At 46.1% G+C, this 12,448-nt stretch overlaps 1 protein-coding gene across 2 annotated transcripts; it reads left to right on the top strand.

Annotated features, from left to right (window-relative positions):
- Window positions 1–1,697: 1,697 nt before the first annotated feature.
- On the top strand, window positions 1,698–9,152 carry ING2 (inhibitor of growth family member 2). Of its 2 annotated transcripts, none has more exons than XM_028481675.1 (2): window positions 1,698–1,777; window positions 7,151–8,768. In XM_028481675.1, exons 1-2 carry the CDS (start codon window positions 1,765–1,767, stop codon window positions 7,819–7,821), a joined length of 684 nt encoding a protein of 227 aa, XP_028337476.1. In that variant the 5' UTR covers window positions 1,698–1,764; the 3' UTR covers window positions 7,822–8,768. The 2 variants fall into 2 exon arrangements, with proteins under 2 accessions (XP_028337476.1, XP_007101278.1); XM_007101216.3 differs by lacking the exon at window positions 1,698–1,777 and adding an exon at window positions 1,901–2,302 and having other exon boundaries at window positions 7,151–9,152.
- The last annotated feature ends 3,296 nt before the right edge of the window (window positions 9,153–12,448 follow it).

Here is a 12,448-nt window from a genome sequence, read left to right as displayed (position 1 = left end):
AAACTAGCTGATTTAAATCTATGAGTAAACAAAAATAGTAGGGTTTAAGTAAAAGGTGATTAAAATTCAATTCTTAACAGTGACTTTTTTGACAAGACCTGGCTGCTTAATCTGATTTAAAGAATGACAACAAGAAAATCCCTAGACGGTTCTCAGAAATACAAGACACTGGACTGCCTGGGTTGACTTAATATTCAAGTGGTCAAAACCTCCAAGTGTCACAGGATAATAATACAAGACAATCTCGGAGTCCTGAGCAATATTATCTTGTTCCCAAGACTCAAATTTCCAAGAGTGCTTTGTTTCGGTTTGAAATTTAAAATATCCTCTAGATCAAGGTCTAGATTTCTCTTTCCCTGTCAGTGGTTACGTACTCTTAACAGCTGTTTCAAAAGTGCCCTACATAGGTCACCATACAGGTGCCCCACCGCAGCAAACCAATTGGATATGAGAAATCCCAATTTATGGCCCCCTCACGTTTTCTTTTTAACTCAAACGTACTACTCACAACAGTGCTTGTTTACATAGGCATTCCGTTAAAATTCTCCGCGTATTCTTTCTCTTTACACCCATTTCTTTGAAAAATACACGCTGTTATATACACTGAGTCCATCTGGAATTAAAATCAACTCCTCTGCTTGGCATTTCATTTAACCCCTGATAGGAATTAAACCCTGTCGGCCGGTCACGTAGATGAGGACGTGGGCCTGATTCCTGATTCGGTCTGTCCTCTCGTCTCCATCAGCCCTGGACCCCGGCCCCCAGTGGTTTTCAGTCTTACGTAGATGTTAAGGTGGTGGTGCCCCTCACGCCGCCAGGAAGCCCTTGCCTATGTTTAATGTTTAAACGTTCTGATCCCCGGGGGGGAAACTTTTTTTTTTTTTCTTTTAAAGGTTGTCTGTCGGACAAACAGGTATGGGGCAGAGTGAACCTAAACTAAACGCGATTCCTCAGGAGCCCTAGGGTGGACAAAACCTGCACGTCCTGGTGCGGCGGGAGACCCCCGCGTCTGCGAAAGGGCGGGAGCTCGCAGAAGCCAGGAGGGAGATTCAAAAAGCAGACGGACTAAGGGAGAAAGAAACGCAGGGGGCCGCGAGGGCACCGCCTACCTCGGCGATCAGCCCCGGTGCTCCGGGAGCCCGAAGGCCGCGGCGGGAGGAAGACACAGCCAGAGGGCGGTGCCGGCCCGGCGGGCACATAGCTGCCGCGCATGCCCGGAGCCGCGCTCGCCTCACGCCCGCCGCGTAGTCCCCGCAGGACTCCCTCCGGGTCGCTGCGTCAGGCGGCCGCCTGCTGCTCCTTTTAAGGCTCGCGAGGGGCCGCGCTACATCCATCTGATGGGGAAAAAGTCGGTAACACCGGGCCGAGGGAGCTGGGCCAAGCTTCCCCCTCCCTGTGGGAAGGACGTTAGGAAGGGGTCAGCCACCTGCCCTCTCAAGTCCCATTCAGACATTGAGCAAAGAGGCGGACCTGACAGTGCTTCCCCTTTAAGAGGGGGCGGGACGCAGCCTACCGTTTGGCCGCCCTCCGCACCCTCCCCGCGGGCCAAGAGTTGACAGACCAATCGCCCGGGTGGCGGAGGGAAGGCGGGAGAATGCGAACCCTTCGGCTGGGCGGTAGGGGCGGGCCCCCGGCCTTATTAGGAGGGAGTCCTGCGCAGGCGCAGAGGCGGCCGCAGCCGGAGGGGCGGGGGCGGTCCAGTGAGAGACTCTCCGACAGGCACGGAGGGTGATTGGGAGGAAAGGGGCCAGCGAGAGGCTTGTCATGGGGATCCGAGGTACGAGACGGCATTGGTAGCATCTGGTGACTCCGAGGGGGACAGGAAGTGTCAACGCCCGGGACCCCGGCTCCAGCTCCGCTGGGGGGATCCCCGCTGCTCTAGTCCTGGGGAGGGAGGGGGAAAAGGAGGGAGCCCCGATCTCGCCCCGCCCCTGGGCTTGTTACCGCGGGGGCGGGGAGTGAGGGCTTCTTTTGAGGGGAGTAGAGATCGGGGGACTCGGCTGTGCCCTCTCGAGCGGCTGCCGGTGTCCCCGCGGCGCCGGGCTGCCGAGCAGAGGAGCCGCGGCGGCCGTGGCTGTTGCATGTGTGGCTGCTGGATGCGGAGGCGGCGGCGGCGGCGGCGGCAGCAGGATGTTAGGGCAGCAGCAACAGCAACTCTACTCGTCGGCCGCGCTCCTGACCGGGGAGCGGAGCCGGCTCCTCACCTGCTACGTGCAGGACTACCTCGAGTGCGTGGAGTCGCTGCCCCACGACATGCAGAGGAACGTGTCCGTGCTGCGAGAGCTGGACAACAAATATCAAGGTAGGGGCCGCGGGGCTGCCGCTAAGGTCCTCCCCCACTCGGGTCCGCTGGCCGCCGGGCACGGTCGCTCGGAGCCTGCCCGGAGAAGTGCCACTTTCCATTTCTCCTGTGACAGTCTCCCCGACTGCACAGAGGGGGTCTGGTGTGTGGGACGGGGGAACGGGACTGGAGACCGGGTTCGCGGCCCTCCCTTCCCCCGCTGCGGTCGGCGAGGACTTCTCGGGGGTCTCGAGGGTGAGGGTGGTGGCTGCTCGTCAGCCCCCGCTGCAGACCCAGCGGCTGCAGCTGGTGTGGAGAGGAATCAGCCATTTTAAGCAGCAAGCATTTGTTCCGGCCCTCGCCTGTCCGTTGCCGCAGACCCTCCTGCCCCGGCTGGGGAGCGTGCAGCCGAGCGGGGCTGTGGGGAGTGAGCGGCCGGCCGCGGCCGGACTCCCGCTGGCCTCAGGGGCCTGGCTTTCCCCACCCCCCCTTGGGCCCCCACCCCCTGAGAGCAGATGCATTGGAACGTGCAGGGGGGAGGGGGCGCGAGAGGGCTGCGAAGGCGGCCTCCGGGGAGGTCCCTCCCTCGGCTCTCCGGCTCCCGGCTTGGGAATAGGGGAGGCTTTCCCTCTCCCGCCCCAGGGAAAGTTCCGGGCCACAGCCTTTCCCAGCTCTTTCAGCCAAATGGTTAAAAGGCTAGGGGTCCCCGCGGGGGAAGGGAGAGGGGTGTGTGTGGCGGGGTGGACCCCCAGCCTATGCTGGGGGCGGGGCCTGCGATCGTGACGTACGACATGGGCGGGACGCGGACGCGCGCTCCCGCCCGTCTGGAAAATGGCTGGTTGCAGGAAGGCTTGGGCGGCACTGGCTGTTCGGGATGGGACCGTGCGGGACATTAGCTCGTCCTGATCGTTGTCAGTGTTGGGATTTGAGACATGTTTGTTTCATTTTTCGACTTTTTCCCAATCACTCAATCACGACAAAGACACAGCTACTGTGATCGTCGCTGGCCCCTGCACCGCGTAGGTTCCGGGCCTTGCGTCACTTCCGGGCCCCTGGAGGATGTGGGTTAGTTGACTGGGCAACCGCCTGGCGTCTCTTAACCCCTGGGTCCCTACTTCGCCAAGTTTAAGTGCGGAGGCAAAAGCCACCCTTTGTGGTCAGACCCAAGGAGCTAGGGTTGATTCCCTGGAATCGGCTTTTCTTACAGAGAGTATTATTTACTATTTACCATTGGTGGCCCTTTCGCCTGTAACTACAAGGGGAAGAGTTTAAATGGGGAGCCGTTTGGTTTAATAACCCTGAATCAAGGAACAGACCTTGGACATAATGTGGAATCAGCCATACGGACTTTAAAAAGATAACTTCTTGGACCCATTCTCTGTTTTTCGACACGTCGCTTGTTTTATGATTTAGTGTCTAAGGAACGCATTTCTGGGGTGATATTTTCGGGCCTGTAGCCTGATAGAACATTTAAGTGTCTCTGTGTTTTTTCACCTATAATTTATTTCTGCCTTTTGAACCCATATGACTGACAGGACTGATCTCTGTTGGGGGGGAAGCGAATTAATACGATTACTTACTGTGTGTCAGTTACTGCACCACGTCCAGAACGTTATCTCATTTAACCTTCACAACTCAATGCAGTAAAAATTCATTTTGCAGACAAATTAAAATTTACAAGGAGTTTAAGTAACTTGTCCAATTAAGTGGGGAATGTTTGACTCCACAGCCTGGCTGCTGCAGGTGCACATGCTCTTTTTTAAATTATTTAAATCGGTTTTTTTTTTTTTTTTAATAAAAGCTCTCCAAAGGTATTTTCTATAAACATGGAGCACATACCTGAATTGTAACCTAAAAGTGTTATATATTGTACATGTGTGCTTAAGAATTGTATGTTGAACATTTTTAGTTTTTCAAATAATCATAACTGAAGTTTGTAAAGCTTGCAGGCTTTTACATTTCTTTAAAGACATGTTTGCCTTCACGAAAGTTAAGCTATTTTTTTTTCATTTGAATTGGGGAGGGGCAAGTTGTTCCAGGGAAATCTGCCATCTTGACCATCTGGAGTTGACAGAAGTAGCTTTGGTAACATGAGAAACAATATTAGGCCTTGAAAGATGGAGAGATTTAAAAAAATTTTAGCCCCATTAAAATTGTAGTTCTTTTGAAGAGTAATACAAAACAGTGATCTAGTTTTTACTCTGCACATGCTTACTAAGCTCAACTTTCAGTTTTCTGTTAGCTTTATATACTTGTGTGTTCTTGGTTTTTCTTGTTTTTTGCTTCTTTGCTAGTTCTTAAGTATTTCCTGTTTTTAGATTTAATACTTATGGCAAAATTCGATGATATAAATTATATAGGTAGTCAAAGAAATTTCTTTCCTACCTATTTGAGACACTTTCAGAAGTTACTGAAGAACATCAAAAGTAGCCTTAAAAACATAGAGAAATGAAGAAAACAATTTCACAATTGAATGAAGTATTTATTATGCGGTATGGTTATTAGAGAACCTCAATTTTTTTAAAAAATTTATTTATTTATTTACTTATTTTTGGCTGTGTTGGGTCTTTATTTCTGTGCCAGGGCTTTCTCCAGTTGCGGCGAGCGGCGGCCACTCTTCACCGCGGTGCGCGGGCCTCTCAATGTCACGGCCTCTCCCGTTGTGGAGCACAGGCTCCAGACGCAAAGGCCCAGTAGTTGTGGCTCACGGGCTTAGTTGCTCCGCGGCATGTGGGAATCCTCCCAGACCAGGGCTCGAACCCGTGTCCCCTGCATTGGCAGGCAGATTCTTAACCACTGCGCCACCAGGGAAGCCCAGAACCTCAATTTTTGTTCCAGTATTCTCGTTCCAGTATTCCTCGTTCATAGTTCAAAGGTAAATAACCTTTGAACTAAAATTTCGTACTTAATTTTAAGTGCCTTCCATGCAGCTGAGTAGAAAGTCCTTAAAGGGCAGAGCCAGACTGACAGATAATGGCAAAGTCTGGGGTTGATGCCTGTTGAGCTTAATTTTCTTCACATATAAAAGTGGTGGCTTTCTCATGGGATTGCTGTGGGGATTACTGAGAAAGTCACATGGAAGAGGCTCAGTAAGTGTTATTTCACCGGGTAATTAAGGTGTCGTAAAAATGTGAATTTTTACTTCATGTATAATATCAATGTGCTGCTATGAAATAATATATTTAGCGTCTAATTCCTGATTATTCGATACAGAATGTTTGGAATAAGTTTTGCTTTTATTTTTTAAACCTCATATTTTGTGTGTTTGAGGGGAAAATATATAATTTCCGTATTTTTCCTGGAGGAAAATTGGGTTCTTAAGAAATCCACTTACATACGTAGCTGGGCAAATGGGCTAGATGTGAACGTTGTTTAAAAATATGCTCTGCAGGTATGAGTACCCTCAAATGTGTGGGAGCACATTGTCATGAATCCCGGGTTAAATAGTTGTCTGCCAAGTGAGAGTACCTACACCCTCCAGGGCGGCTCGAATTCACAAGTTGTGTTGAATACTTGCTCTATGTTACCTTACTCACAGACACCCCCAGTGTACGTATTTGGTCGTCTAACATTTCTGTTGTCGTTAGAGCAGTGATATTAGAAGATAGAACAGTGATATGGCATCGGGTGTGATAAATTCCAGTTAATTTTTGTTTCTCCACCTTTACTAAGACAGAACTCTTTCAGATAGCATTGTATCTCATAAGGATGAGAAACAGAACAGATTTGAATAAGACATCTATGTAAATTTTGGTGACATCTGGAACTATATTTTCAGATATTTGTATGCCTTCTAATGACTCGGCCATTTTTAATTGATGTAAGTGGGTCCTCATGCTATACAATATCTAAATCAGCAGTTCAGGGGCTCCCCTGGTGGCGCAGTGGTTGAGAGTCCGCCTGCCGATGCAGGGGACACGGGTTCATGCCCTGGTCTGGGAAGATCCCACGTGCCACGGAGCGGCTGGGCCCGTGAGCCATGGCCGCTGGGCCTGCGCGTCTGGGGCCTGTGCTCCACAAACGGAGAGGCCACGACAGTGAGAGGCCCGCGTACCGCAAAAATAAATAAATAATAAATAAATAAATAAATAAATCAGCAGTTCAAAGAGCTGAGAACCAACGGCTGAGTTATCTACAAAAGCACAGTGATCCAATGCTGACTTTACTATAATTTTGTTAGTAGCTTAGTCAGTTGATGCCAGAACCTGAACCTAAACCTGCTCCGGAAATAGTTTGATTTTCAGACTCTCCCATGTGATGAAATAAAAGAGCCATTCAGGCTAATATGATGGGAAGCTAAGAGTTACTTGTGTCTGCTTTGTTAAGAATGTCCAGGGGATGATATGAAAGTAAAGGTATAGCGTCTCTCTCGAGTTCTGTAGCAAGTCATCGATTGAACCGTAAATCCTGTAAACACAGTTGGACAGTAATCTAGCCTAGTCCTGGAACCTTTTTAAGTTTTACGGCTGGAGTCCAGCATGGAAATTTTATATACAGGGTAGTTTTGGGGTTTACCTGAAGTATAGGTGATATGGCACTGGGTGAACCTAAAGTGGCACCGAGTGTTCCTGCCCAAGTAAAGACTTTTGATTAATAATTAGCCACACATCTCTTATCCTTTCTAATATAGATTAATGAGGATTAAGAGAGTTTTGTGTTCATTCTTTTTATTAGTTTATCTCTAAATGTACTTTCATGTTGGATACTATGTGGTCTTTGTAAGGGAAATGAAATGTTTTTCATGTATTCATACTATGGAGGAGTGTGGTTTTATGGTTTGAGTTCATTCTAACTGTACCAATTCTGTGAAAAATAACTAACTTGAAAAATGTTATATGTGCTACCATATATTTTCTTTTCCTTTTTTAGAAACATTAAAGGAAATTGATGATGTCTATGAAAAATATAAGAAAGAAGATGATTCAAACCAGAAAAAACGCCTCCAGCAGCATCTGCAGAGAGCATTAATCAATAGTCAAGAACTGGGAGATGAAAAAATTCAGATTGTCACACAGATGCTCGAATTGGTGGAAAATCGGGCAAGGCAAATGGAGCTACATTCACAGTGTTTTCAAGATCCTGCTGAAAGTGAGCGAGCCTCAGATAAAGCAAAGATGGATTCCAGCCAACCAGAACGATCTTCGAGAAGACCCCGCCGACAGCGAACCAGTGAAAGCCGTGATCTGTGTCACATGACGAATGGGATTGAAGACTGTGATGATCAGCCACCTAAAGAAAAGAAATCCAAGTCAGCCAAGAAAAAGAAACGTTCCAAGGCCAAGCAGGAAAGGGAAGCTTCACCTGTTGAGTTTGCAATAGATCCCAATGAACCTACATATTGTTTATGTAACCAAGTGTCTTATGGGGAAATGATCGGATGTGACAATGAACAGTGTCCAATTGAATGGTTTCACTTTTCATGTGTTTCACTTACCTATAAACCAAAGGGGAAATGGTATTGCCCAAAGTGCAGGGGAGATAATGAGAAAACGATGGACAAAAGTACTGAAAAGACAAAGAAGGAGAGAAGATCGAGGTAGTAAAGGCCATCTGCATTTTAAAGGGTTATTTGTCTTTTATATAATTCTTTCAGAATTTACTTTCAGAAAATGTTTTAGGGTAAATGCATAAGACTATGCAATAATTTTTAATCATTAGTATTAATGGTGTATTAAAAGTTGTTGTACTTTGTCTGTGACCTTAATTTTCTGCACTGAATTACCAAATATTTTAAGCCAGGTAGTCTTCAGATCACCTGGTGAAAGGCGCAGGGAGTAGGGAAGGGTGGTGTGAACACGATAATAACTTCACAAACCATGCTATTTCCTTTTCACTGAAAATGCAATGCTAATTTTGGGGTAAACACCAAAGTTTTGCTAGCATTTTAGTCTATGTGCTTAAAAAAAATTTAGATATAGTTGGAGTTCTCTGTAAGCATTCAGATTATCTTGGATAATTTAAAATATGAACACTATACCATTCAGAGCTTCTCTCTTCCTGGCCCCATTTATACATACACTTGGTCATCTCTAGGCTTCCAAGAATTTAAGGAACTAGAGATAAGAATAATTTGGGATTCCATGTGGAATAATGTGCTCTTATTAGAGTATTTGCTGCTCTATTTTCCATAGTAGCATTTTGATACACCGTCAGTAGCCCATTTATAAATACCTTGCTGCTGCTTCATAGCTGCATTCAGTCTAGTGCTTAATAAGGGAGTTGTTTTGTTTTAATTGGGACAGGTAGGAACAGTTAGGATACCAAAAATGCTGCCATTGGCTTATATTGGCAAAATTGGGGTTATGCAGTATCATGGTTCAAGGTTGAGCAATTTTAAAAAGACATTTAATAATATTTTTCATGTTGACCCATGGCTGGGATACCTAGCCAGAGGCCTATCCGCGGGAAAAGGGCATATACTAGTCTTTAAATATTGCCTTTATGTCAGACAGTAGTTTAAATAGTTTTGCTAGTGGCTATAGGTCATTTCTGTCCCAATCAGAAATTATATATTATTTTAAGTAATAGTGTATTTACTTTCTTAACTTTCTGGTATTGGTGCTGTTTGGTGTCTTCACGTTTAATGAACTAATTTCATTATAACAATGCAATTAATAATGTATTTGTAAATTGAATTTTCCAAGATTCTAAAATTGAATTTTCCAAGATTCTAATATTTTAAGGGTAAGCATCTTGATGGATATATGTCCGTATATTTGGAGAATTTTTTGTTTTTTCAGGGGTGGGGGGCAGTGGATTGACTAGTCCTTAAAATCTATGTGTAACATACTTTTTATTCCTCATTTCTTCCTAATCTGATGATCTTGGTTCTTTTTGATTAACATGTGAAAAATCCTGTTTGCTTGTTTGGAAAAAGAAAAAAAAAATGTGTTTTTCTCTTCTAGCTCTCCTGTGTGACTTTTAGGCATATCATTTCACCTCATCCGGGTGTCAGGCTACTCATCTGTAGTATGCAGTTGGCTTAAATATCTCCAAGGTTCTTTTGAAATCTGCAGTATTTGTACTGTAGTGAGGATTTTAATAATCAAAGGACTTGTTTTTCTCTTTCATTAATTTTGTCCTTCATTCTGTGGTGTGAAGAGAGTTTAAAGGTGAGCTTAGAGATGGGTAAATGCACAGTATTTTATTAGCTTCTGTCCTAAGGATATTTTGACTGATGACTGGAGTTGATTATATTGAGCAAGAAATACTGAGTTGTGAAGAAATCCTTTTCTCTCTTGAGAATATAGCATTTTGTCTTAGTGATTATATCCTGTTACCAGGATAGAGCTGTTCACCTGACACCATTAAAAATATCAGTAATGTGCAAAGCCCCCCAAAACTTCCAGATGTGACTGACATACAGGTCAACACTTTCGTACATAAATTCGCATCAGCATATGGGCGAAAAAATGAACCTACAAATAGAAGTCCCAAAATTTGAATTAGGCTTGACAGGAAAACAAGCATGGAAAGTCCTGGAAGATGTGTTCTCTTTGAGAATGACTGGTATTTCTTCTCTTTTTTTTTTTACAAATTTATTTATTTATTTATTTATTTATTTGGGGGTGTGTTGGGTCTTCGCTTCTGTGCGAGGGCTTTCTCTAGTTGCGGCGAGCGGGGGCTACTCTTCATTGCGGTGCGCCGGCCTCTCACTATCGCGGCCTCTCTTGTTGCGGAGCACAGGCTCCAGACGCGCAGGCTCAGTAGTTGTGGCTCACGGGCCTAGTGGCTCCGCGGCATGTGGGATCTTCCCAGACCAGGGCTCGAACCCGTGTCCCCTGCATTGGCAGGCGGACTCTCAACCACTGTGCCACCAGGGACGCCCTCTTTTTTAAAGTATAATAGATTTCATATACCTTTTCATACCGCGCTTACCAACTCATACTATAGACCAGTGGTTCCCAAACTTGTCTCACGTTGGAATTACCTCAGGAGCTTCAAAAAATACTGATACTTGTGTCCCACCCAGCAGTTGTGACCTAATTCATTTGGAATGTAGTTTTAATATTAGAATTTTTAAAAGATTCCTAGGTGATTGTAATGTACAGAAAAGTTACAGAACCACTGCCATATTATGAAAATTTAAACTTATTGAAAACCACTAGTGGATTCTCTACATCTAGGTTTGTGTGACTGAAGCCCATATAAGTGTGGATACGTACATGAGAGTTTGTCCCGTCCCCAAAATTCCACCAACAATACTTGAAGACTCAGTACTTGAGTGCTTCTTGTGTCCTAGGCACCGTTCTAAGTAGCGATGGTTTAAAAAGAAGAAACAGTCCCTGCTCATGGACCAGACATTCTAGGGGCAGAGTTGTGTATGTATACATATATATATATCTCCAGGTAATGGTGTTAAATCCCAAAAGGAAAGGATAGCGGAGTAAGGAGAGGGGAAATGAGTAGAAAGGGAGGTGAGTCTTCTGCTTAATGTGGTTAAAGAAGGTCTCTCTAAGGAAGTGATCCTTGAGCTGAGACCAGAAAGAAATAGTGAAGTGAGGCAGGCAAAGATTTAGAGGAGGGAGGAACAGAACAGCCTTGTCAATTTGACTAGAGCATTTGATGTAATGTGGGAGGGGCTTCTTGGAAGCCATGATGGAAAATTTGTGCAAACTTATCCTAGGGAGCCTTGGTGAAGATAGGGAGGTATAGGAGACCGTCAGAAGTCTTTGTACGAAAAATATTGCTGGCTCCGACTAGGGTGGGAGCAGCGGAGGTGGTGGTAGGTGGTAGGACTCTGCCTGTGTTTAAAGGTACAGCCATCAGCAGGACTTTGGTCCGGAGATTGGAAAGCAAAGGGGTGACAAGGATGACTTGGGTTTTGGGCTTGAGGGATCAAGAAATCTGTTTTGCACTTAGGCTCGAGGTGCCTGATAGATTTCTAGTGGGACTCCAGCGTGGAGTTGGGGGGCTGAAGTTAGGGGAAGGGACAGGAGATAAATATTTGGGAGTTAGCCTGTGAAGGGAGTTTAAAGTCATGTGACTGAAATCACTCATGTAACTAGATCAGTGCTTCTCAAATTTTAATAAGCATGTGAGTCACCTAATTTTCCAAAAATGCAGATTCTGATTCAGTAGGTCTGGCGTGGGGTCCGAGACGCTACATTCCTAACCAGCGCCTCAGTGAAGCCAACGCTGCTGGTTCAGGGGCCACATTTTGAGTAGCAACCACCTAGTTCCAGGAGAGGGAGGCGTGGGCCTTGTGGTACCCCAACATTTGAAAGGGGCCAGCCGAAGGAGACTCCCAGATCTCTCGGTGAGATAAACCGGAAAAAATGTGACACACCGGAAACAAAAGTGAAGAAAGTGTTTCAAGGAGGGAGTGATCGCAAGTGCTGGTCAAGTTAGACGAGGGCTGTGAATTAATGGTTAGGCAGAGGGAAGATTGTCGTTAAGTTTAACAGGCTGCAGGGTGGATTGGAAGCAGGAAGGGGCTGAAGCAGAGCCAGCAACCGGGTGGCTCTGGTTCTCACGTAAAGGGAAATAGAAGTGGGGTGCAGTTGAGGGGCAGGGGGGCTCAGGGAGGATTCGAACTTGGAAGGAGAAAAACATATTTCGTGCCGATTGGACTATTCCATTAGAAGGGGCCAGATGCCAGCTGTGGGGAGAAGCGGATTATTGCGGCAGGGGAATCTTGAGTGGGCAGGCAAGAAGGAGCGAGAGCGTGGACCAGGTTAGCCTCCGACAGGCCCGGGGACAGCGCCAGTTCACGTGTCAGAAGGGAGGGCAGTGTTTTTGCTCATTTATTCAAGTATTTATTGCGTACCTGTTGTACCTCTTATTTACAAGGCACTATTTTAGGTACTGAGGATAAAGCAGTGACCAAAACAAGACAAAAGTCTGTAACTTGGTGGTGCTTAGGTTCTGGAGTGAATGGATGTAAATGCAGATAGCTTGCTAGATTTTGCACTGGGAAAATGGGATCGGTCTCTTCCAAAGCTTCCACGTTGCCAGTGAAGGGCTGAGACGGAAAAAGGGTTGGAAGTCTGCAGCTGTTGGTGGGAGGTGTGTGTAAACTCTCACTGGGGAGATGGGGCAAGTGAATGGGCCCGGAGTGCCAGTCAGAGCTCAAGGGCGCTGGAGTCTTTGGTCGTAACTTCAAACAGACTCATTCTGTTGCCTGGATGCAGGTGTGAAAAAAGTGTACAAAATAACTTAAAATTT

The sequence above is a fragment of the Physeter macrocephalus genome, chromosome 20 (assembly GCF_002837175.3).
Source record: "Physeter macrocephalus isolate SW-GA chromosome 20, ASM283717v5, whole genome shotgun sequence".
Lineage (NCBI taxonomy): Eukaryota > Metazoa > Chordata > Mammalia > Artiodactyla > Physeteridae > Physeter > Physeter macrocephalus.
This window is presented reverse-complemented; position numbering and strand designations above follow the sequence as displayed.